The sequence below is a fragment of the Oncorhynchus masou genome, chromosome 24 (genome assembly GCF_036934945.1).
Source record: "Oncorhynchus masou masou isolate Uvic2021 chromosome 24, UVic_Omas_1.1, whole genome shotgun sequence".
In the NCBI taxonomy this organism is placed as follows: domain Eukaryota; kingdom Metazoa; phylum Chordata; class Actinopteri; order Salmoniformes; family Salmonidae; genus Oncorhynchus; species Oncorhynchus masou.
This window is the reverse complement of record NC_088235.1, coordinates 69,379,751-69,406,788: the sequence shown is the minus strand read 5'-3', so window position 1 is coordinate 69,406,788 and position 27,038 is coordinate 69,379,751. Positions and strand designations below refer to the sequence as shown.

At 45.2% G+C, this 27,038-nt stretch overlaps 1 protein-coding gene and 1 pseudogene across 1 annotated transcript; both read right to left on the bottom strand.

Moving 5' to 3' along the window:
• Positions 1-4,921: 4,921 nt before the first annotated feature.
• On the bottom strand, positions 4,922-9,271 carry LOC135511424 (pre-rRNA 2'-O-ribose RNA methyltransferase FTSJ3-like; annotated as a pseudogene).
• Positions 9,272-12,011: 2,740 nt separating this feature from the next.
• Positions 12,012-17,064, bottom strand: plaat1 (phospholipase A and acyltransferase 1). The gene is made up of 4 exons (XM_064933166.1): positions 17,038-17,064; positions 13,179-13,317; positions 12,585-12,853; positions 12,012-12,113 (listed from the first exon to the last, which is right to left on the bottom strand). The coding sequence occupies exons 1-4, from the start codon at positions 17,062-17,064 to the stop codon at positions 12,012-12,014; spliced, it is 537 nt and encodes a 178-aa protein (XP_064789238.1).
• Between the last annotated feature and the right edge of the window lie 9,974 nt (positions 17,065-27,038).

Sequence of the window (27,038 nt, the reverse complement as noted above, 5' to 3'; positions counted from 1 at the left end):
ACAGTTCTGTAACAACTTCAGTTGACCCTCCTCTACACTTAACGTCACTCCAGTTATCACTCCTTTCAACTGTGTCCTGCACCGGAGAGGAAAGCAAGTCATAGTTATTGTCCCCAGTCGTGTGGTGCGGAGCGCAAGCTCCCTCTGGATTGCAGAAAGGCAAAAATTTGAGTCACGACCCAACATTTAACCTCTTCTCCAAATTTGACACCACATTTGGATCAGCCAGAATACAAGGATCCATTCTCGCCAAAAACCTCACTCCCACTCGGCCAATATCGTCTTCATCACCATCTGAATGAGGCTCCATCTGGGCAGTCTTCACTCCACCTGCCACCGCAGTTAATTCATCCTCACTCTCATTATGTTAAATTTCCTTCTGCAGCACTCCGTATATACTCTTAATATGTTGAGCTTTCTTCCTTTTTTCCCTGCCTGCCTTCTTACCGACCTCTATGGGTTTCTCTGCTCTGTGGCCATCTCCAAATCCAACAACCATTTGGGCGTAGTTCTACCCGCCATTTTGTCCTGTCCACAGCATTGTGCCGCTGTTCCACCCTGACAAAAACTCAGCTACCATTCAATGGTCCAGATTTCGAATGTTTTCCTCCAACGTACATGTCACAGGATTCCCCAAAATGTGCGTGAACGACTTCCCGGAGCCGCGAGCAAAAGCCAAGCTTAGCCACAATTTGTTGATTTTCGAAAGGATCATTGGTTTGTCAGTGAAGTGCTCTGAACTGAGTAAGGACCCTTTCTTGAACCGGCCGAGTACCATTCTGTGAACATTTAAATATGTCATTTTGATTTTTGTAAGTTAAAAAGCCAACTCTTCCTCTGTTTACAACGCACCTCGCTACCGCATTGATTGGAATCCCTCTGGACCGATCGCAAACTATTCAACCCCTTTGTTATGTCAAGCCTAAATACTTGTTTTGAATGACTACCTCATCTCTGTACACATACAATTATCTGGGAGGTCCCTTAATCGAGCAGTGAATTTTAAACACAGATTCACCCACAAAGACCAGGGAGGTTTTCCAATGCCTTGCAAAGAAGGGTCCCTATTGGTAGATGGGTAAAAAATAAAAATAAAAATAAAGCACAAATTGAATATCCCTTTGAGCATGGTGAAGTTATTAATTACACTTTGGATGGTGTATTAATACACCTAGGCACTACAAAGATACAGGCGTCCTTCCTAACTCAGTTGCCGGACAGGAAGGAACCCGCTCAGGGATTTCACCATGAGGACAATAGTGACTTTAAAACAGTTATAGAGTTTATTGGCTATGATAGGAGAAAACTGAGGATGGATCTGTAATGGAATTTTAATGTTTGTGCTAATTTCTGTGTTCTATTTATGTGCTGTTCTATAAACCAATATCTGTGTTCATGCAAGTGGCTGACTGAACAAATCCTCACTATCAGTAGCTGCAATTTGGCATACGCTCAGACCTTGTTTCGAGAATTAACAAAAGACATCTCAGTTTTAAGGTCTCAGCTTAGAGAGAAGGAGCCTAGTGAGGTATTGGTCTGTCACATATTATGAATACAGTATTGGTCGGTCACATGAATGAAACAAAACGGTAATGATTAATTAATTATGCAAATATAACTTGTCTGTGTATAGCTGTATATAAGACAACTGTTGGGACTGCCCAGGCGCAGCTCCTGATTGACATGTGTACTATGGTGCATTGAGTTGGTTGGAACCTCTCCAGCGCTGACAAATAAATAATGATTCATTTAAGATTGACTTTGAGCCAAGAATTTCCATGACAGATCAACAACATTGTAGTTACTCCACAATACTAACCTAAATGACAGAGTGAAAAGGAAGCCTGTACAGAATATAAACATTCAAAACATGCATCCTGTTTGCAAAAAATGTGTCAAAGAAAGAAACTTTGTCTTGAATGCAAGGTGTTGTGTTAAAAAATCAATTTTCTGCAGGACAATAACCTAAAACACAAGGCCAAATATACACTGGAGTTGCTTACAAAGATGACATTGAATGTTCCTAAGTGGCCTAATTAGTTTGGACTTAAATCCGCTTAAAAATCTATGGCAAGACTTGAAAATAGCTGTCTAGCAATGATCAACAACCAACTTGACAGAGCTTGAAGAATTGTTAAAATAATATTATGCAAATATTGTACAATCCAGGTGTGCAAAGCGCTTAGAGACGTACCCAGAAAGACTCACAGCTGTAATCACTGCCAAAGATTCTAACGTGTTAAATCAGCGGTTAGAGAATTCCTAATAAGACACTCTAGTCATCTCCTTTGTGCACAAAACATCCATTGAATTATTCAAATATTTGTCACTCACAGGTCGTGTTCGGAGAATCAAAATTGTGATGTATCATGGGTAAATTGTGACTAACAGAGCTACAAATAACAATGAGTCGTTATTTATGGTGCAAGGTGATTTGTAGATCAGTCAATTGGCAGTCGCCTGCATTGTCGACTGCAATGTCGAACAAGACCATTAACATTTTATATCGGTTCGTGCTTTCTGGGATCCTTGGAACAACCCTAGCCAGTTAAATGTTACATTTAAAATGGTTAGAGTTTAGGGTAGGGACATCCCAAGGAAGCCGAATAACACTTTCCACGTTTTTGGATGACGTGATGACATCGGCACTTCTGCTCCATGTGCACATGTGATGTTGGTCCCACTGAGGTTTTGGGCGTGTTCGAGCTATCACTTTTGTCAAGTTGGTGACCATCGTTGGACACCAAAAGTGTGGTTTGATGATCCATGGCTTTATGATGAGAACCTTGCCGGAGACCTGAAGACATCTGTTAGTTTGACATTGCCAGACAAGCTGCGGGTGTCTCGGCCGTCAAGCATTTCGATTGTCTATCCCCGCCAAATGCTTTAATGACACGCAGGTTAAAATACCAAAATCAACTATAACTGTATTAATTTGGGTCCAGGTTGAAACACACATGGAACATTCATTGACATTTAGCTAGGTTGCTGTTGCTAACTATTTTGTTGTAGGATATTATTTTAGCTTAAGTGCATTTGACCTTTTTTATCTGGATATTTGTATTTGTATTTTATATTGTGTGACCTGGAGTCATATAAAACTGTGTGTTTCTCTACTCCGATGATTAATCCACAGATAAAAGTGGAATCCTAGTTAGTTATCTTTGATTAATCTCTCCTCGTTCATCTTTCAAGCACCTACGTGGGTTTTAATGCTTGTGAAAACCAATGAGTAGATGGGAGGCAGGGACTTGCAGCGAGCAGTAAGGATGAAATTAAACGGAACACTGTGTGTACAAAACATTAGGAACACATTCCTAATTTTGAGTTGCACGCCCTTTCGCCCTCCAAACAGCCTCAATTTTGGGGGGACATGAACTCTACAAGGTGTCAAGCATTCCACAATCCATGTCTCAATTGTCACAAAGTGAATTGAAGTGGATTTAACAAGTGACATCAATAACCGATCAAAGCTTTCACCTGGATTCACCTGGTCAGTCTGTCAGAGATCATCAACTAGATTCAGCTGCAGGACGATTTGTTCCTTGAGTGGATGGTCGGGGGGCCTGAACTTAATTAAAAATAATTTGTAGACTGCAAATTGACTGCAAGAAGCCCAAACAGACATGTTTGACAAAGACATAATCATTGCAAACCTTGCGTCCATTTGTATATGATCTTGTCTCTCCATTATGCATGAGAATAAACGGGAACAGACTTTGTAAAATAAAATCACTTTGTGTCCAACAATTGTTTTTGCTCAGAAAACTTTGGGGACAAATAAAACCACCCACCAGCTGGGGAAGCCTGGTCTTTGTCATGTAAAGAGCAGGTGTTCCTAATGTTTTTGACACTCAGGTTGAAATACAGTGCATTCGGAAAGTATTAAGACCCTCAACTTTTTCATAATGTTGTTAGGTTACAGCCTTATTCTAAAATTGATTAAATAAATGTTTTCCCTCATGACAAAGCAAAAAACATGTTTTAAAAACAGATACCTTATTTACATAAGTATTCAGACCCTTTGCTATGAGACTCGAAATTGATCTCAGGTGCATCCTGTTTCTATTGATCAGAAGAAAAGAGAGAATGGCCTTGATCAGGGAGGTGACCAAGGACCCGATGGTCACTCTGACAGAGCTCCAGAGTTCTTCTGTGGAGATGGGAGAACCTTCCAGAAGGACAACCATCTCTGTAGCACTGCACCAATCAGGCCTTTATGGAGGAGTGGCCAGATGGAAGCCATTCCTCTGTAAGGCACATGACAGCCCACTTGGAGTTTGCCAAAAAGCGCCTAAAGGACTCTCAAACAAGATTCTCTGGTCTGATGAAATCAACACTGAACTGTATGCCAAGCACCACGCCTGGAGGAAACCTGGCACCATCCCTACGGTGAAGCATGGTATTGGCAGAATCATGCTGTGGGGATGTTTTTCACCGGTAGGGCATGGTAAACTAGTCAGTATCGAGGGAAAGATGAACAGAGCAAAGTACAGAGAGATCCTTAATGGGGTCCTGCATGCTCTGGAGCAGGTTCTCAGACTGGGGTGAAGGTTCACCTTCCAACAGGACAACGAAACTAGGCACACAGCCAAAACAATGCAGGAGTGGCTTCAGGACAAGTCTTTGAATGCCCTTGAGTTGCCCAGCCAGAGCCCGGACTTCAACCTGATCGAACATCTCTGGAGGGATCTGAAAATAGTTGTGTAGCGACGCTCCTCATCCAACCTGACAGAGCTTGAGAGGATCTGCTGAGAAGACTGGGAGAAACTTCCTAAACACAGGTGTGCCAAGCTTGTAGCATCATACCCAAGAAGACTTGAGGCTGTATTTCGCTGCCAAAGGTGCTTCAACAAAGTACTGAGTAAAGGGTCTGAATACCTTTGAAAAACAAAGGAGGGAACAGAGCTGTGTTCTTTTCTCATTTCCTGCCAGGACGTCCTTTCCCCCCATTCATCCTCCACTCCCACCCTTAAATCCACCTCCTCCTGCTCTGTCTTTTCCTTGCCTCCTTTTCCTTTCCCTCCCCTTTTCTAATCAAATCAAATGTTATTTGTCACATGCGCCGAATACAACAGGTCACCTTACAGTGAAATGCTTACTTTTTGCCCCCTCTCTCACGTTGATCTTTCCTCTGCATGCCCCACATGTCCTTCTTCATGCGGCCGTCCACCACTTTGAACTTCCCCTTGACGCCGCACAGCCGACGCACCCGCTTGGTTCCGGAGCCCTTCTTGGCCACAACGTACTTGACCTCTCTTTTCCCTTTACCCACGCCCGCCACCTTATAGATACTAAAAGAGAGAGAGAGAGGATGAACTTCACTTGCTAATGTAAAATGGTGGTGGTACATGTCACTGCCAGAGGAGATGTAGCTGGCTGCCACAGGTATAGTAAAGTAAAAGTTGCTGATGGTACATGTCGTTGCCACAGGTGTAGGAGTGTAAAATGTTTATGGTCCATGTGGTTTTTATGGTGGCGGTCGTACCTCTTGAGCTCTTTAAAATGGAGTACCTCTTGAGGTCATTTAAACTCTTTAGCTCTTGAGCTCTTTAAAATGGTGGTCGTACCTCTTGAGCTGAGCCATCTTCTCCCTTTCACCAATGTCCACTGTGCTGACCACCGCCTCTGCCTTCTTGGCTGATTCCATCTTCTTCAGCATCTGTCACACCACACAAACAGGTCATATATTACTGCCTATCCTCCATCTTTGTCTTGAATAAACAACTATCAACCCCCCTCTTCCACTTTCCTTCTCTCCCTCTATTTACCCTTTTCTTCCCACATTGCCCTTTTCACCCTTTCTCCCTCTGCTCCCACCTTTTGCATTTAAATGTTTAGTCATTTAGCAGACTCTCTTATCCAGAGTGACTTACCTTTCTCAAGGGCACATCGACAGGTTTTGCACCTAGTCGGCTCGGGGATTAGAACCAGCAGCCTTTAGGTTAATGGCCCAATGCTCTTAACTGCTAGGTTCCTCTCAATTCCCTTCTCTTTCCCCCTCTCACTTCCTTTCATTCACTTCCCCTCCTTTCTCACCTTTCCTCTCTCCTTCCACCATACATCCCTTAATTTCCCCCTCTCCATCCCCATCGCTCCCTCTCTTACCCTCCTCTTCTTCCTGGCCTTAGCCTCGGCCACTTGCTTAATGGGCCTGGCGTTGATCTCCTTCCATTTTGCATTGTTCTCCTCCACCATCTCCTTGGTGACGGGGATGGGCTTATTCCTGTGTTTTTTCTCGTCATCCACGAACCACTCAAGCACCTCGCACTGGTCCTCCGAACTCACAAACCTGATCACACACACCGTCACACTTGAAAGCAGAAATAATACAAGGCATGGCTAAATAAAATTACTATTGTTCATTCATATAGTGTGCCTGCAAGCGCCATTAGTGAACACACACGCACAGTAATCATCTAATCTTGCCTGTGAAAGGAGCCATCTACCAGGTCCCTCTCTCGCTTCTTGGATGTGGTGATCTGACAGCCCAGGGCCATACCATCTGAATTCATGACGCAAACACGCTTGCCTGGGGTAACACACGCACACCAGTTACCAAAAGCTTCAGAACAGATTAAACCTAGCCATTGGTCGAAACAGCTATGAGTCACTCTGTAAGGCCCTCCCCCTAGCCATGTTTTCTTTACTCACTGGTGCTCTGCACTGGCACCACCTGGAAGTCATCACCGTTGGCATCACCTTGAATACTGCCGGGCCCTTTAGCCTTCTACATCTGAGCGAAGTTCCTGTAGACCACACGTTGTTTACACTTTTAGCTGATCTTGGCCACGAGCATTAGTGAGGTCAGGCACTGATGTTGGGCGATTAGACTTGGCTTGCAGTCCGCGTTCCAATTCATCCTGAAGGTGTTTGATGGGGTTGAGGTCAGGGCTCTGTGCAGGCCAGTCATGTTCTTCCACACCAATCTCAACAAAACATTTCTGTATGGACCTCGCTTTGTGCACAGGGGCATTGTCATGCTGAAACAGGAAAGGGTGTTCTCATAACTGTTGCCAGAAAGTTCGAAGCACAGAATCGTCTAGAATGTCATTGTATTTATTTGTATTTTTTATTTTACCTTTATTTATTTAACTAGGCAAGTCAGTTAAGAACAAATTCTTATTTTCAATGACGGCCTAGGAACAGTGGGTTAACTGCCTGTCCAGGGGCAGAACGACAGATTTGTACCTTGTCAGCTTGAGGATTTGAACTTGCAACCTTTTCGGTAACTAGTCCAACGCTCCAACCACTAGGCTACCCTACCGCAATGCTGTAGCGTTTAAGATTTCCCTTCATTAGAACTAAGGGGCCTAGCCTGAACCATGAAAGACAGCCCCAGACCATTTTCCCTCCTCCAACAAACTTCACAGTTGGCACTATGCATTCAGGCAGGTAGCGTTCTCCTGGCATCCGTCAAACCCAGATTTGTCAGTCGGACTGGCAGGTGGTGAAGCGTGATTCATCACTCCAGATGAACACGTTTCCACTGCTCCAGTGTCCAATGGCGGTGAGCTTTACACGACTCCAGCCGAGGCTTGGCACTGCGCATTGTGATCTTAGGCTTGTGTGAAGCTGCTCGGCCACGGAAACCCACTTCATGAAGCTCCCGATGAACAGTTATTATGCTGACGTTGCTTCCAGAGGCAGTTTGAAACTTAGTAGTGAGTGTTGCAACCAAGGACAGACAATGTTTTCGCGCTACAGCACTTAGCGGTCCCGTTCTTTGAGCTTGTGTGGCCTACCACTTTGCGGCTGAGCCGTTGTTGTTCCTAAACATTTCTACTTCACAATAACAGCACTTACAGTTGACCGGGGCAGCTCTAGCAGGGCAGATATTTGACGAACTGACTTGTTGGGTAGATGTTATCCTAAGATGGTGCCACAGAGCTCTTCAGTCAGGACATTCTACTGGCAATGTTTGTCTATGGAGATTGCATGGCTGCATGCTTGATTTATTTTTACAACTGTCAGCAAAGTGTATGGCTGAAATAGCCAAATCCAGTAACTAGCTGTTTGCTATCAGAATCCTGCAAAGTCGTTAAACTAAGTCTATTCATTAATAAGTCAATTGACATGAGCCCTGACCTCTCGTCATCCGAGTCGCTGCTGTCGTCAACATCATCCGAGTCGCTATCCCCCTCTTCCCCAGCTTCCTTTGATCCCCGCGTCTTCCTCCTCCAGCTGGGCCGTCCCCAGCTCCTCTTGGGCCTTTCTCTTCTTCCCCTTGGCTGGAGACAAAACAAAGGTGTTACAAAAGGTTCATCCAACACTCTTCTCTCACTTTCCTTCACTTTCTCTCCATGGATGAATTGCAATAGTCTAAAGTGGAGTCCTCTCCTTCAAATGCACTGGTCGGAAAACACAAGATCAGTGAAAGTAATATGGTGGATACTTACACCCATCAAATACTTTCATGCAATGATGGAAAGGAGATGAGGGGAGGAAGCCACTTGAGTATATTGAAATGCAGCCATGCACTATGTACCTGTGGGGTCCTAGTTCTGTAGTACCTGTGTCTGCCGTAGCTCGCTCTCTGCATCTCCTTCCAGATCCAATTCAGAAAATATGTCCTGTGGAGGTCAAACATGGACACATTTTGCATTACAGCCTTATTCTAAAATAGATACAATTGTTTTTTCCCCTCAATCTTCACACAATATCCCATAATCACAAAGCAAAAACTGTTTTTTTGAAATGTTAGCAAATGCTTAAAAATAAAAACTGAAATATTACATTTACATAAGTATTCAGACCCTTTACTCAGTACTTTGTTGAAGCACCTTTGGCAGCGATTACATCCTCGAGTCTTCTTGGGCATGACGCTACAAGCTTGGCGCACCTGTATTTGGGGAGTTTCTCCCATTCTTCTCTGCAGATCCACTCAAGCTCTGTTAGGTTGGATGGTGAGCGTTGCTGCACAGCTATTTTCAGGTCTCTCCAGAAATGTTTGATCCGGTTCAAGTCTAGGCTCTGGCTGGGCCACTCAAGGACATTCAGGGACCTGTCCCGAAGCCACTCCTGCATTGTCTTGGCTGTGTGCTTACGGTTGTTGTCTTTTTGGAAGGTGAATCTTCGCCCCAGTCTGAGGACCTGAGCGCTCTGGAGTAGGTTTTCATCAAGGATCTTTATACTTTGCTCCATTCATCTTTCCCTCAATCCTGACTCGTCTCCCAGACCCTGCAGCTGAAAAACATCCCCATACCATGATGCTGCCACCATCATGCTTCAGTGTAGGGATGGTACAAGTTTTCATCCAGATGTGACGCATGGCATTCAGGTCAAAGCATTAAATCTTGGTTTCATCAGATCAGAGAATATTGTTTCTTATGATCGTAGCGTATTTTGGTGCCTTTTGGCAAACTCCAAGCGGGCTGTCATGTGCCTTTTACTGAGGAGTGGCTTCCATCTGGCCACTCCTCCATAAAGGCCTGATTGATGGAGTGCTGCAGAGATGGTTGTCCTTCAGGAAAGTTCTCCCATCTCCACAGAGGAACTCTGGAGCTCTGTCAGAGTGACCATTGGGTTCTTCATCACCTCCCTGACCAAGGCCCTTCTCTCCCAATTGCTCAGTTTGGCCAGGCGTCCAGCTCTTGGAAGAGTCTTGGTGGTTCCAATCTTCTTCCATTTAAGAATGATGGAGGCGACTGTGTTCTTGGGGACCTTCAATGCTGCAGAAATGTTTTGGTACCCTTCCCCAGATCTGTGCCTCGACACAATCCTGTCTCAGAGCTCAATGGTCAATTCCTTCGACCTCGTGGCTAGGTTTTTTCTCTGACATGCACTGTCAACTTTGGGACCCTATATAGGCAGGTACGTGCCTTTGAAAATCATGTACAATCAATTGAATTTACCACAGGTGGACTCCAATCATGTTGTAGAAACATCTCAAGGATGATCAATGGAAACAGGATGCACCTGAGCTCAATTTCGAGTCTCATAGCAAAGGGTCTGAATACTTATGCTAAAAATTATGTGCTAAAAATTATTTTTGCTTTGTCATTATGGGATATTGTGTGTAGATTGATGGAAACATTTTATTTAACCAATTTTACAAACGTAATGTTACAAAATATGGAAAAAGTCAATGGGTCTGAATACTTTCCGAATGCACTGTATATTAGTGGTGGAAGAGAGGAGGTTTGGCTCACCAAAAATAAGACTGGAGACGGGCATAAACGTGGACGCCACCTGTAACCTAAGGTATGATCGAGAGAAAGAATGTAAACAAAATATAAACAATACAGTAGCAAGCAAAAACAACAATAATTAATTGGAAGACATGATAGGTCTATGATTAACATGTTTTGTTATTTAGCAAATGCTCCTATCCAGAGAGACCTACAGGAGCAATTAGGGTTAAGTGCATTGCTCAAGGGCACATCGACAGATTTATCAACTAGTCAGCTCAGGGATTTGAAGCAGTGACCCCATTGACCATTGACTGGCCCAACAGTCTTAACCGCTGTGCTACCTGCCGCCCCAATCCTATTGCTAAAGTACAACTTGACTGTCACTCAGTAGGGTTTGAGTGTATATTGAAATACTTTACAGGTGACGATGCTTGCTACTCACCAACCACCTGGAGCTGCACACAAGTCCACAAGAGCCCTGGACTTCTGCAGGAACTGGAATTTATGGTTCAACTGAATAAGTTTAAAGGAAGAACGTGAACGATATCCTGAAGGAGTGGAAAGCAAGCATTAAACACATATAACAAGCCAATGTCTACATAGCTAAGTTAGCTGTTTCAAAACAAACCAGCTGGCTTCAACTACTGTATCAGAACCCTGAAAAGCCAGTTAGAAACTAACGTTACTAGCTAGCTATGTTAATGAGTATTGATGGCTAAGTATATGGGTCAAGTGCACCCGAATCACTGGTTGGCAACATTAGGTACATTATATCTTCTCAAACTCAGAATCACACAGTACAGCCAGAGTAGCTTTCTGTATCTTTAGCTAGCTAGTTAAGTTGGTCCATTTAAATGGGGCTAACGTTAATACTAATAGCACGATGTGTCTGGAGAAAGATGACAGATCCTACCTGTTTCCTTTGCTAAGTGGTGGAAATTATATTTTCTGGTCTTTCCAACTTTGAGTTTGTTCCCCATGTTTGCTGGCGTTGTTGATCACTTAAGACGAAAATTGTGCGTTTCCTTTGGAATAATATGATTTACATATGACAGACGCATATCGTCAACCACCTTCGTTAAAACGGAACACGTGTGGCTTCTCTGCGCATGAAATCTAACTGGCATATCAGTTTGACGCCTGGAAACGTTATTGAGTTGTTGTAACTAAAAACAGTAGGCCTTTAATTTGTATATGTAAAGTACATTCACGTTACATTGTTTTTGATTATTATTCAATTCGTTTTGTCAGTTTTTCAACGTTAGAATTTTAGATGATGTTTTAAACTGTCTGTGCTTGACAAGATTGTATTATATGAAGAATCAAACCCAACATAATAAAGAATAAAGATTTTTTAAACTGCAGTAAACGTGCAGTAACTGCAGTTGACTGTGGTATTCTGGATGCAGTAATTGCAGTATAACTGCAGTTCAAGTGCTCTATTATTCTGCAGTTATACTGCACTCTAACTGCAGTTACAATGCAAATTTGTAGTATTTGCAACATACTGTAGTTATACTGCACTCTAACTGCAGTCTCCTTTCGTAATGGATGCGATACTATTTCAGTTCTTTATTGATTATTCTTTTGTTACATTTTACATTTCATTCTAACTTCATTCTCACACAACCAATCCTTTGAACATCTCCAAATGTGTATCTCCAGCAAGATACTGCAGTAATTGTAATGTTGGCAACATCTCTACTGTATACAGTACTTTGTCTGCTTGGCCTCATACAAATGATGATTACAAAGGTCATTGCATCCATGTTTTATGACAGTGGGTAAAGATGAGTATCCATCTATCCTCTTAACCAAAAGAAGATTGTTTCCCAGAACAGCAGTGGCACAGGACAGTGCTGCTGTTGTTGAGGGGCTTCAGAAGGGTCGGTTTCTGGAGCGTGTGTTGATCAGTCCAAGAACAGAGAAGGCACTTGCTGCAGCCGTCACCAAACTGATAGCTCCAATGGCCCGTGTGGCCTGTGGACGTGGGAAAAAACACAATTTTAACTTGAATACAATAAATCTAATATAGTATCATGAAATTATAAGTGTATGGTGGTGGAAAGGGAGACAACATAGTGGCTTATACCACAATATATAGATTTCAAGTCGTGATGAGTGCTAGAATGGCATTTTATACATTAGAAAAAAAGGAGAGAGTAATGCCAAATATCCAAATTGTCACCGAGGCACTTATGCATGTAAATCTGAGAGGATTATATACGTAAGTATATGAAATATAGTGGAAACTCTACCTGCCCTGTAAGAAGTTATAATACCGGTAAACTATTATCTAATCATGACTGGACACTGAAACCTATATGGAGTGGCTGGGTATCGATTTGGGATTGGGCATCAGCGAAGACATTGAGAGAGAGAATACAGGACATACACAGGAAGATAGAGACAAGAAGAGTGCGAGAAAGAGTGAAAGAAGGATTGAGAGACCTGCTCAGATACCCCCTCCCCGTAGCGCAGCAAGGTGACAAAGTGCTCGCAGTTACTGCCCAACAGGTCATAAGACACCTCCTGGCCAATGAGGTCTTGAGATCGCTGAATTATATCATCGACAGGCAATGGAGTGCGGTCGTCGTCGTATTTGTTGTTGACCCGGTATGAGTCGTCTCCAACCACTTCCTTTAGAAGCTGCATTCGGACCACTGCCTTTCGACTGAACACTGACTTCACACTGGAGATGGCTGCAGCCTGACTCTCGTCTACAGGAGGGAGACAATATTAAATGGGTGTGAAGGGGTAGCATTATTATGGTTATTGAGTGGTTGGAATTCATTCAAACTTGCATGGATAAATGTGGATTTGAGTGAATCCCACCCTTTCACAATGCTAAATACATTCACAAAGGGGTGTTGACTTGTTATGCGTGTTTTTTTTAAACTCAAACGTATTGAGCAAGTTAGTGCATTTGAAGCGTTCACATTCTGTAAGATCCAATACGATGCATAAAACACCAATACGACACACATACAACATATCCTAACTCAAGCTAGGATTTGCCCTCATGTCCACACTGCTTTCACTGACCAACAGGTGTCAAGTTGATGATATAACCATCTCCCAGGTACAGAGCCCAGTGCTGATAGGCCGGTCTGAAGATCTCAATGAGGTCACCAGGCTGGGGGGTCCCAGGGGGGTCAAGAGGGTTGGGGTCATTAGAGGCCATCTATAGGGAAAGCAAGTGATGTCAGAAGATTTACACACATGCTCAACAATGTAGGATATTGCCTCCATTTACAATCAACATACTATTATTTAGTATTGAAAACCACTCAAAAGGTTTACAAACCACAACCTCTCTCCACATGTGTAAGGGGCTAAGGTCACCGCTGCTAATTTAACCATCAAACTCTCTCCTATCACTATGGGTTCAATGAAGTTCAATGAGGAGAGTAACCCATTTCTCCCTGAATACAATATTCATGTACTCTGAGGTCCCAAAGATGCATATTTATTTAAATTTTATTTCACCTTTATTTAACCAGGTTGGCCAGTTGAGAGCAAGTTCTCATTTACAACTGCGACCTGGCCAAGATAAAGCAAAGCGGTGCGATGAGTGCAGATGAGGATGTGCAAGTAGAAATACTGGTATGCAAAAGAGCAGAAAAACAGATATGGGGATGAGGTAGGTAGTTGGTTGGATGGGCTATTTACAGATGGGCTGTGTACAGCGGCAGCGATCAGTAAGCTGCTATGACAGCTGACGCTTAAAGTTAGTGAGGGAGATATGGCTCCAACAACCCCAGTCATTGGCAGCAGAGAACTGGAAGGAAAGGAGGCCAAAGGAGGAGTTGGCTTTTTTTGGATCACCAGTGAAATATACCTGCTGGAGCACGTGCTACAGGTGGGTGCTGCTATAGTGACCAGTGAGCTGAGATAAGGCAGGGCTTTCACCTAGCAAAGACTTATAGATGACCTGGAGCCAGTGGGTTTGGCGACGAATATGTAGCGAGGACCAGCCAAAGAGAGCATGCAGGTCGCAGGGATGGGTAGTATATGGGGCTTTATTGACAAAACGGATGGCACTTTGATAGACTGCATCTAATTGGTTGAGTAGAGTTTTGGAAGCTATTTTATAATTGACATCGCTGAAGTCAAGGATCAGTTTTACGAGGGTATGTTTGTCAGCATGAGTGAAGGAGGCTTTGTTGCGAAATAGGAAGCTGATTCTAGATTTAACTTTGAATTGGAGATGCTTAATGTGAGACTGGAAGGAGAGTTTACAGTCTAGCCAGACACCTAGGCATTTATAGTTGCCCACATATTCTAAGTTAGAACCATCCAGAGTGGTGATGCTAGTCAGGCGGGCGGGTACGGAAAGCGATCAGTTGAACAGCATGCATTTAATTTTACTAGCATTTAAGAGTGGTTGGAGGCCACAGAAGGAGAGATGTATGGCATTGAAGCTCGTCTGGAGGTTAGTTAACACAGTGTCCAAAGAAGGGCCAGAGGTATACAGAATGGTGCCATCTGTGTAGAGGTGGATCAAAGAATCACCTGCAGCAAGAGCGACATCACTGATATATACAGAGAAAAGAGTCGGTCCGAAAATTGAACCCTGTGGTACCCCCATAGAGACTGCCAGAGGTCCGGACAACAAGCCCTCCGATTTGACACACTGATCTCTATCTGAGAAGTAGTTAGTGAACCAGGCGAGGCAGTCATTAGAGAAACCAAGGCTGTTGAGTCTGCCGATAAGAATACGGTGATTGACAGAGTCGAAAGCCTTGGCCAGATCATTGAAGACGGTTGCACAAGTACTATCTTTTATCGATGTTGGTTATGATATTGTTTAGGACCTTGAGAGTGGCTGAGGTGCACCCATGACCAGCTTGGAAACCAGATTGCATAGCGGAGAAGGTACGGTGGGATTCGAAATGGTCGGTGATCTGTTTATTCACTTGACTTTCGAAGACTCTAGAAAGGCAGGGTAGGATTGATATAGGTCTGTAACAGTTTGGGTCTAGCGTGTCTCTCCCATTGAAGAGGGGGATGACCGCGGCCGCTTTTCAATCTTTAAGAATCTCAGACGATACGAAAGAGAAGTTAATCAGACTAGTAATAGGGGTTGCAACAATGGTGGTGGATAATTTTAGGAAGAGATGGTTCAGATTGTCTATCCCAGCTGATTTGTAGGGATCCAGATTTTGCAGCTCTTTCAGAACATCAGCTGTCTGGATTTGGGTGAAGGTAAAGCGAGGGGGGAGGGGGGCTTGGGCCAGTAGCTGCGGGAGGTGCAGAGCTGTTGTCCGGGGTTGGGGTAGCCAGGTGGAAAGCATGGCCAGCCATAGAGAAATGCTTATTGATATTCTTGATTATTGTGGATTTATCAGTGGTGAAAGTGTTTCCTTGTCTCAGTGCAGTTGGCAGCTGGGAGGAGGTACTCTTATTTTCCATGGACTTTACAGAATTAGCGCTGCAGGATGCAAATTTCTGTTTGAAAAAGCTAGCCTTTGCTTTCCTAACTGACTCTGTATGGGTCCTGACTTCCCTGAATAGTTGCATGTTGCGGGGACTATTTGATACTAGTGCAGTGTGCCACAGGGTGTTTTTGTGCTGGTCAAGGACAGTCAAGTCTGGAGTGAACCAAGGGCTATATCTGGAAAGCACTTTTAAAAAACAACCAGGCATCCTCTACCGATGGGATGAGGTCAATATCCTTCCAGGATACCCAGGCCAGGTTGATTAGAAAGGCCTGCTCGCTGAAGTGTTTTAGGGAGCATTTGACAGTGATGAGGGGTGGTCGTTTGACCGCGGACCCATAACAGACGCAGGCAATGAGGCAGTGATCGCTGAGATCCTGGTTGAAGACAGCAGAGGTGTATTTAGAGGGCAAGTTGGTCAGGATGATATCTATGAGGGTGCCCATGTTTATGGATTTGCGATTGTACCTGGTAGGTTTTTTGATAATTTGTGTGAGATTGAGGGCATCTAGCTTAGATTGTAGGATGGCCGGGGTGTTAAGCATATCCCAATTTAGGTCACCAAGCAGTACAAACTCTGAAGATAGATGGGGGGCAATCAATTCACATATGGTGTCCAGGGCACAGCTGAGAGCTGAGGGTATCTATAACAAGCGGCAATAGTGAGGGACTTATTTCTGGAGAGATGGATCTAGCTCGAACTGTTTGGGCATAGACCTGGATAGTATGATAGAACTATGCAGGCTATCTCTACAGTAGATTGCAATTCCGCCCCCTTTAGCAGTTCTGTCTTGGTGGAAAATGTTGTAGTTGGGGATGGAAATGTCAAATTCTTTGGTGGCCTTCAGACACGGTTAGGACATCAGGGTTGGCGGAGTGTGCTAAAGCAGTGAATAAAGCAAACTTAGAGGGGAGGCTTCTAAGGTTAACATGCATGAACCCAAGGCTTTTACGGTTGCAGAAGTCAGCAAATGGGTTAACCTCTATATCACCAGAGTAACATGTACACTGACAAAAGTTATAAGTTATACCCTAAAACAAATCAGTGTCTGTGACTAATGCTACTGGTTTAAATAAAAAATAAAAACTGTATTTGGTGAGTGCACATGTATTTATTTATTTAAATGAATCACAAATAGTTTTCTTATTTCTAGACTTTGTGTAGAGAATGGCAGTTGCACACTCTACAGACTATTCATTTCAACTAAGTCAGTCCTCAAGGGAATTAGTTATACATTTAATAATAAAAATAATAATAATTGTAATTAAAGAAAATTAAATCCTAATAGCAAACTGTTCCCATCCATATAAGGGTCTATCTCCCAACCTGCCCCATATACAGTAGCTAAGTTGAAGGTCAACAGGGTCATAGACATACAGTAGATATAGGCCTATACATATTAATCATGCCAAAGACAATTGAGGTGAAAATAAGAAACTTTCGCACACAAAACGTTACTCACAGTAGAGGTTGCACTTTTTCTATCCATCCCACATCATGCTTCCACAAATTCTGAAAGAAGAAACATGGGTGAAACCATGTCAACCCCTCCCCCATCACCATCTGTTTGAGAGTAGACCCTATAGTTCAGTGTTTCCCAACCCTGGTTCTCGAGTACCACCAACAGTACACATTTTTATTATAACAAGGGACAAGCACACCTGATTCAACTTGTCACAATACTCATCAAGCCCTCAATGAGCTGAAAGAGGTGGGTTTGTCCAGGACTACAACAAAAATGTTTACTGTTGGAGGTACTCGAGGACCAAGGTTGGGAAACACTGCTATAGTTATCCTTGTGCTATTGACTGCATTACTACTATGCATATCTGTGCCATACCCAAATGGTATTTTCGTAACAACTATTCTCTGAAAAATATGTTCAATCAATAAAAAAGGAAAGGAGAGAGACGATAAAATGTACTTGTTTCTTTTGTGGTAATATTCTTCGATCATGGTAGGTGATCTAATTTCACAGAGAGAGAAAGTGCTGGAGAACAGGGTACAATGTAGTGGGTAAGGTCACACACATACACACAGAGACAATACGCCAAGCTCTTGTGCCACGCACAGTCACAATGGCACCTACATAATAGAGAAACTGACAGAAAAATTGTTTGTCACCACTGAAAGTAATCAGACTTTGACATTGGGGGAAAAAACATATATACATGTTTAGGGAGTATTTATAATGAGTGTCAAAGTCATAGTTCAAGAACATATATGTGTAAAATTAGAGACAGTATAGTCCAATACATGTAAAGGGAAGATAAAATGTCCATTCATTTGTATTCGGCCGCACAGAGAATATCTCTGAGTACACCTGGCATGTGATGAAATCTATATCATCCTGGGAGAGCTATGTGTGTGTATCCATGTTATCATTAATTCATAAGTCTGAAGCTATGTGGTGGAACATTAAACCATGTTTAGTGATGTTATTTACAAAATGAGCGCATAAATATTTGTGTATTTCAAATTAAATTATACTTGACATAATTCAATGTAGGTCCTATAGCCTAAAAGTGTGTTACTTTATTACAACTTCAGAATACTATTCAACTGTATACAAAAACAAAGAAGTAATACTTACTCGAACACTAACACCTTTTTCTTCCTCTCCATTTTAGTGCTCCATGATTTATAGCCGCACGTTTTGAAAGTCAGATGAGGGAAATAATTAAATCCAAGTCCTTGTGATGGTCGGTTATCTGAGGGAAAAATTTAACTTATTCGGATTAGAGTCCCTCTGATTACTTGGTGAAAATTGAAGCGGTGCTTGAGGTCCTGCAGGTAGGTAGTGTTTCATGTGCATACGTCGTGGTATGGTATCGACTTTGACAGATGATGACTGGGTTACTGCCACAGTTCACTGATGCTAGAAGGCTGTCCCTTCCATAGCAGCACTGACAGTGTGTATTCATAGTGTATCAATAAAGAATGCTTTGATATTATGTAGTAAGATGACTGGCCATTCCTGCAACAAATTATCATCACTGGCATGGAAATTATGCACATAAGTCAGTTTGTGGCTGAGCCTTGAATATTTTTTTATGTTATGAATTATAATGAGGTCTGTTTTGAATAGGCTGTAATATAATTCCAATAGACCATTTTCTTAAGTAATACACTAATTCTTTCCCAGGAGGGCAGTACGTAGCCTACCTGTCTGTATTTATTTTATTTAGGCTATTTCATGTAGTCAGCGGTATTGGGCAAATCTTGTAGGCTACTAAATGACAGGTGCAATGTTACCCATGGGTATTTTTATTTAACTAGGCAAGTCTGTTAAGAACAAATTCTTATTTACAATGACGTCCTAAGAACAGTGGGTTAACTGCCTTGTTTAGGGGCAGAACAATACATTTTTACCCAATGCTGGCCCAATGCTCTAACCACTAGGCTACCTGCCGCCCCTAATGCTAGCTAGCTAGCTAGCAAGCATTTACAGTATTGCAGTTGGGTTAATCTGTTAACATGCACTTTTGATATCCTGCCCACTGTAACGGTTGTCTTGGGTGGAAGAAGGATCGGACCAAGGTGCAGCGTGGTAAGTGTCCATAATGTATTTTAATATAGACAAATGAACACTCGAACAAAAACAATAAACGATGACGTGAATTACAAAACCGAAACAGTACCGACAAACACAAACACCCACAACTCAAAAGTGAAACCCAAGCTACCTAAGTATGATTCTCAATCAGAGACAACTAACGACACCTGCCTCTGATTGAGAACCATACTAGGCTGAAACAGAAACCAAACATAGAAAAACAAACATAGACTGCCCACCCCAACTCACGCCCTGACCATACTAAATAAAGACAAAACAAAGGAAATAAAAGGTCAGAATGTGACAGTACCCCCCCCCCGAAGGTGCGGACTCCGGCCGCAAAACCTGAACCTATAGGGGAGGGTCTGGGTGGGCGTCTGTCCGCGGTGGCGGCTCTGGCGCGGGACGTGGACCCCATTTCACCACAGTTTTTCTCCGCCTCATTGTCCGCCTCTGTGGCCTCTTACGAGCAGCGACCTCGGACTGGGGACCCTAGAAATGGGTCCCGAATGGACGGGAGACTCCAGCAGCGCTGGACAGGCGGGAGACTCCGGCAGCTCCGGAGTGAAGGGAGACTCCGGCATCGCCTGGCTGACTGAAGGCTCTGGCAGCTCCTGGCTGGCTGTCGGCTCTGGCAGCTCCTGACTGACGGCTCTGGCAGCTCCTGGCTGGCTGACGGCTCTGGCAGCTCCTGGCTGGCTGTCGGCTCTGGCAGCTCCTGACTGACGGCTCTGGCAGCTCCTGGCTGGCTGACGGCTCTGGCAGCTCCTGGCTGGCTGACGGCTCTGGCAGCGCTGGACAGGCGGGAGCACCTGTAGGCAGAAGACGGAGAGACAGCCTGGTGCGGGGGGCTGCCACCGGAGGGTTGGTGTGTGGAATTGGCACTGGGTAGCCCGGACCGTGCAGGCGCACTGGAGCTCTTGAGCACCGAGCCTGCTCAACCTTACCTGGTTGAATGCTCCCCGTAGCCAGGCCAGTGCGGCGAGGTTGAATAGCCCGCACTGGGCTGCGCTGGCAAACCGGGGACCCCATGCGTAAGGCTGGTGCCACGTACGCCGGCCTGAGGAGACGCACTGGAGACCAGATGCGTAGAGCCGGCTTCACGGCACCTGGCTCGATGCCCACTCTAGCCCGGCCAATATGAGGAGCTGGATTGTACCGCACCGGGCTATGCACACACACTGGGGAAACTGTGCGCTCCACCGCATAACACGGTGCCTGCCTGTCCCTCTCTCTCTCCGATAAGCACGGGAAGTTGGCGCAGGTCTCCTACCTGGCTTCGCCACGCTCCCCGTAGGTGGGGGTGCCTCTCGGGCTTCCAGCCATGCTGCCGTGCTCGCTCCTCTTAATGCCGCCTCTCTGCTTTCGCTGCCTCCAGCTCTGCTTTGGGGCGGCAATATTCCCCTGGTCCTTTGCCGCCCAGAATCTCCTCCCAAGTCCCAGATTGTCTTGGGTGGAAGGTGCAGTGTGGTAAGTGTCCATAATGTATTTTAATAAAGACAAATGAACACTCGAACAAAAACAATAAACGATGACGTGAATTACAAAACCGAAACAGTACCGTGTGGCGATAAACACTCACACGGAAACAAACACCCACAATTCAAAAGTGAAACCCAGGCTACCTAAGTATGATTCTCAATCAAAGACAACTAACGACACCTGCCTCTGATTGAGAACCATACTAGGCTGAAACAGAAACCAAACATAGAAAAACAAACAGACCGCCCACCCCAACTCACATCCTGACCATACTAAATAAAGACAAAACAAAGGAAATAAAGGTCAGAACGTGACACCCACAAATATATCTGTAACCATGAAAAAACAGAATATTCCTAAATTGAATAGTAACTGAAATCTGGACACTGACTGTAGGCCTATAACCTCTCACATGTAGCGTAATATTAACTCCTGCAGAATTATGCATTTCTTGCAGTAAAATGATACAACAAATGTTAATTTTGTCTCGGGAACAGCAGTGGAGAAATATAATTTCTTTCTTTCAGCATCTCTTGAGAAAATGCAAAGCCTGTGTAATGCATTCTTTGACACTGTATGCAAGTAGACAGTATTTCAACCACAAGCAAGATGATGCCGACAGATGGTCGCCTAGCTTCAAGTCCTTTGGAAACTATGCAGTATTTTTTATTTTTTTGTGTGTATTATTTCTTACATTGTTAGCCCAGAAAATCTTAAGTGTTTTTACATACAGCTGGGAAGAACTATTGGATATCAGAGCAACGTCAACTTACCAACATTATGACCAGGAATACGACTTTCCCGATGTGGATATTTTGTTCGCACCACCACCAGGGCATTGGGTCTAACCCCAGAGGCCGACCCAAAACAACATCGCTGCAGAAGAGGTAGACATAACGACCTCCTGGTCAGACTTCAAAGGTGTGCACACCACCAACCACTTCTGAGTATATTACTCACCAATGTCCAGTCTCTATACAACAAGGTACATTCTCTGTTTCACGGAAACATGGCTCTCAGGATATGTTGTCGGAGACTGTACAGCCACCTGGATTCTTCATGCGTCGCGCCGACAGAAATAAACCTCCCTTCTGGAAAGAAGAAGGGTGGCAGTGTATGCTTCATGATTAACGACTCATGGTGTAATCGTAACAACATACAGGAATGTCCTTTTGTTTACCTGACCTAGAATTCCTTACAATTAAATGCAGACCATATCATCTCCAAAAATAATTATCGTCGGTGATTGTCACAGCCGTGTATATCCCCCCTCAAGCCGATACTACAATGGCCCTAAAGGAACTTCACTGGACTCTACGCAAACTGGAAACCATATACCCTGAGGCTTCATTTATTGTAGCTGAGGATTTTAACAAAGCAAATTTGAGAACAAGGCTACCTAAATTCTACCAGCATATTGATTGTAGCACTTGTGCGGGTAACACAGTGGATCACTGCTACTTTAACTTCCGCGATGCATACAAGGCCCTCCCCCGCCCTCCCTTCGGCAAATATGACGACGACTCCATGTTGCTACTACCGTCCTGTAGGCAGAAACTCTAACAGGATGTTCCCATGACAAGAACTATTCAATGCTGTTCTGGCCAATCGGAATCCACACTTCAAGATTGTTTTGAACATGCAGACTGGGAAATGTTCCGGGCAGCCTCAGAGAATAACATTGATTTATACGCTGATTCAGTGAGTGAGTTCATATAGAAGCACATTTGAGATGTTGTACCCACTGTGACTATTAAAACCTACCCTAACCAGAAACCGTGTATAGAAAGGGCGAACCATCGCATTTAACCATGGAAAGATGGACTGGAATATGGCCGAGTACAATGTAGTTATTCCTTCCACAATGCAATCAAACAAGCAAAATGTCGGTATAGGAACAAAGTGGAGTCGCAGTTCAATGGCTCAGACACGAGACATATGCGGCAGGGTCTACAGGCAATCACTGACTACAAAAAGAAAACCAGCCATGTCACAGTCTTGCTTCCAGACAAACTAAACACCTTCTTTGCCCACTTTGAGGATAATACAGTGCCCCCGACACGGCACGCTACTAAGGACTGCGGGTCCCCCCTCTCCTTCTCCTTGGCCGACGTGAGTAAGACATTTAAACGTGTTAACCCAAGCAAGGCTGCTGGCCCATATGGTATGCCTAGCCGCGTCCTCAGAGCATGCGCAGACCAGCTGGCTGGTGTGTTTACGGACATTTTCAATCTCCCCCTTTCCCAGTTTGCTGTCACTACATAATTCAAGATGGCCACCATTGTCCCTGTACCCAAGAAGGCAAAGATAACTAAATTACTTTCGCCCCTTAGCACTCACTTCTGTCATCATGAAGTGCTTTGAGAGACTAGTCAAGGATCATATCACCTCCACCTTACCTGCCACGTTAGACCCATTCCGAGCTGTCGTTTTGCCACTGAACAAGGCACTGTTCCCTGTTTAGGCCGTCATTGTAAATAAGAATTTGGTCTTAACTGACTTGCCTAGTTAAATAAAGGTTCACTAAATAAAATATATTTGCATACCGCCCCAATAGGTCCACAGACGACGCAATCGCCATCACACTGCACGCTGCCCTATCTCATCTGGACAAGAGGAATACATCTGTAAGAATGCTGTTAACAGCTTAGCATTCAACAGCATAGTACCCTCCAAGCTCATCATTAAGCTTGAGGCACCGGGTCTCAACCCCACCCTGTGCAATTGGTTACTGGACTTTCTGACGGGCCACCCCCAGGTGGTGAAGGTAAGAAACAACAACTCCGCTTCGCTGATCCTCAATACTGGGGCCCCACAAGAGTGTGTGCTCAGCCCCCTCATGTACTCCATGTTCATCCATGACTGCGTGGCCATGCACGCCTCCAACTCAATCATCAATTTTGCAGACGACACAACAGTAGTGGGCTTGATTACCAACAATGACGAGACAGCCTACAGGGAGGAGGTGAGGGCACTCGGAGTGTGGTGTCTGGAAAACAACCTCTCACGCAACGTCAACAAAGGAGATGATCATGGACTTCAGGAAACAGCAGAGGAAGCACCTCCTATCCACATCGACGGGACAGCAGTGGAGAAGGTGGAAAGTTTTCAGTTCCTCGGCATACACATCACGGACAAACTGAAATGGTACACCCACGCAGACAGTGTAGTGAAGAAGGTGCAACAGCGCCTCTTCAACCTCAGGAGGCTTGTCACCTAAAACCCTCACAAACTTTTACAGATGCACAACCACAAGCCCCTCCAGGGGGTGGTGCGGTCTGCACAACGCAAGCTACCTGCCCTCAAGGACACACCTATAGCACCCGATGTTACAGGAAGGTCAAAAAGATCACCAAGAATAAAATATGCACCCAATAAGAACTGAAAAAATGGTCATTGTTTTCTCACCTTTTCATTTAATTAAATCATGCAACAATTTACTCATTATTGACCTGGGGCACCACAGAGAAGTTTATTTAAGGAGTTCGAATTAACTCTTAGAGATCTCAAGATCTTATAAGGGCACAAGGCGAGACCCAGATGCAGACACAGGAGGAGTAGGAAGGATCGGAGGTGTTCATGTTCTTTATTAAAACAAGCGAACACTGAAACAAAACAATAAACGACATGTGAAATAACCAACCGAAACAGTTCCGTGTGGAACACACAGACATAGAAAATAAATACCCACGAAACACAAGTGGGAAAAGCTACCTAAGTATGATTCTCAATCAGAGACAACTAACGACACCTGCCTCTGATTAAGAACCATACCAGGCTAAACGCAAACACAACATAGTAAACGGAACATAGACAACCCACCCAACTCACGCCCTGACCATACTAAAACAAAGACAAATCAAGGAAACTAAGGTCAGAACCCCCCCCCCCAAAGGTGCGGACTCCGGCCGCAAAACCTGAACCTATAGGGGAGGGTTTGGGGGGTGTCTGTCCGCGGTGGCGACTCTGGCGCGGGACGTGGACCCCACTCCATCATAGTCTTTGTCCGCCTCCTCTACCGCCTCCGTGGCCTCTTTCGAGCGGCGACCCTCGCCGCCGACCTCGGACTGGGGACCCGAGCAATGGGTCCCGAATGGATGGGAGATTCCGGCATCACCGGACAGGCAGGAGACTCCGGCAGTGCCGGAGTGAAGGACGGCTCTGGCAGCTCCTGGCTGACGGACGGCGCTGGCAGCTCCTGGCTGACGGACGGCTCTGGCAGCTCCTGGCTGAGGGACGGCTCTGGTAGCTCTTGGCTGACGGACGGCTCTGGCAGCTCCTGGCTGATGGGCGGCTCTGGCAGCTTCTGACTGACGGGCGACTCTGGCAGCTCCCGACTGACGGGCGACTCTGGCAGCTCAGGACAGACGGGCGACTCTGGCAGCTCAGGACAGACGGGCGACTCTGGCAGCTCCCGACTGACGGGCGACTCTGGCAGCTCAGGACAGACGGGCGACTCTGGCAGCTCAGGACAGACGGGCGACTCTGGCAGCTCAGGACAGACGGGCGACTCTGGCAGCTCAGGAGAGACGGGCGACTCTGGCAGCTCAGGACAGACGGGCGACTCAGGCAGCTCCGGACAGAAGGGCAACTCTGGCAGCACTGGGCAGGAGAAAGACTCTGGCAGCTCAGGACAGACGGGAGACTCTGGCAGCTCAGGACAGACGGGAGACTCTGGCAGCACTGGGCATGAGGAAGACTCTGGCAGCGCTGGACAGGCGGGAGCACCTGTAGGGAGGAGACGGAGAGACAGCCTGGTGCGGGGGGCTGCCACCTGAGGACTGGTGCGTAAAGGTGGCACTGGATAGATCGGACAGTGAAGGCGCACTGGAGGTCTCGAGCACCGAGCCTGCCCAACCCTACCTGGCTGAATGCTCCCCGTAGCCAGGCCAGTGCGGCGAGGTGGAATAGCCCGCACTGGGCTGTGCTGGCGAACTGGGGACACCATGCGTAGGGCTGGTGCCATGTACCCCGGCCCGAGGAGACGCACTGGAGACCAGATGCTCTGAGCCGGCTTCATGGCACCTTGCTCGATGCCAAACCTAGCCCGGCCGATACGAGGCGCTGCTATGTACCGCACCGGGCTATGCCTGCGCAGCCGGGGACACCGTGCGCCTCACGGCATAACACGGTGCCTGCCCGGTCCCTCTCTCTCCACGGTAAGCACGGGAGTTGGCGCAGGTCTCCTAACTGACTTCGCCACACTCCCCATGTGCCCTCCCCTAAGAAATTTTTGGGGCTGCCTCTCTGGCTTCCAGCTGCGCTGCCATGCTGCCTCCTCATACCACCGCCTCTCGGCTTTCGCTGCCACAAGCTCAGCCTTGGGACGGCGATATTCTCCAGCCTGTGCCCAGGGTCCCTTGCCATCCAGAATCTCCTCCCATGTCCAGGAGTCCTGAGATCGCTGCTGCTGCCCGTTACCACGCTAATGGTCCTTTGGAGGTGGGTGTTTCTGTAACGGCTGTCTACCTCCTCCGACGACGAGGAGGAGTAGTAAGGATCGGAGGACCAATGTGCAGCGTGGTACATGTTCATGCTCTTTATTAAAACAAGCGAACACTGAAACAAAACAATAAACGACACGTGAAATAACCAACCGAAACAGTTCCGTGTGGAACACACAGACACAGAAAGTAAACACCCACGAAACACAAGTGGGAAAAGGCTACCTAAGTATGATTCTCAATTAGAGACAACTAACGACACCTGCCTCTGATTGAGAACTGTACCAGGCCAAACGCAAACACAACATAGAAAACGGAACATAGACAACCCACACAACTCACGCCCTGAACATATTAAAACAAAGACAAATCAAAGGAACTAAGGTCAGAACGTGACAAGAGGCAGATGTTTGGAGTCTTAGATGTTTATTCATCCAAAAAGGGTTAGGCAAGAGAATGGTCGTGTAAAGGCACAAAGTCAAAACCAGTTCTGAGTCCAGTAGGTACCGAAGGGCAAGCAGGCTCGAGGTCAGGGCAGGCAGAATGGTCAGGCAGGCGGGAATGGAGTCCAGAAAACAGGCAAGGGTCAAAACCAGTAGGACTAGCAAAAGAGAATAGAAAAAGGAGTATGTGAAAAAACGTGTTGGTTGACTTAACAAACATACAAGACGAACTGGAACAGAGAGACAGGAAACCCAGTGATAAAGACACCAGGGAAAATAAGCGACACCTGGAGAGGGTGGAGACAAAAACAAGGACAGGTAAAACAGATCAGGTTGTGACAGATCTCTTACATTTCAGTCATCAGTCATTAATTATTCTTTACCTTCTATCAGTCTCATCTGAATGTTGCAAAATTCTTGGTTATCTGCACGAACCCTAGTTTCCATAATGAATCAGCAATATACAAATTGGCTTAGTTATTTATTTACTAACTAAATAATCACAGAAATACATAACAAACCATAGATATTGGTTACT

Coding starts and splice junctions, on each gene's coding strand:
- plaat1 (XM_064933166.1), bottom strand. CDS start 17,064: ATGGATAGAAAAAGTGCAACCTCTACT. Junction 13,318..17,037: donor GAAAAAGTGCAACCTCTACT/GTGAGTAACGTT, acceptor CTTTCCCTATAG/ATGGCCTCTAATGACCCCAA. Junction 12,854..13,178: donor CATCAACTTGACACCTGTTG/GTCAGTGAAAGC, acceptor TCCCTCCTGTAG/ACGAGAGTCAGGCTGCAGCC.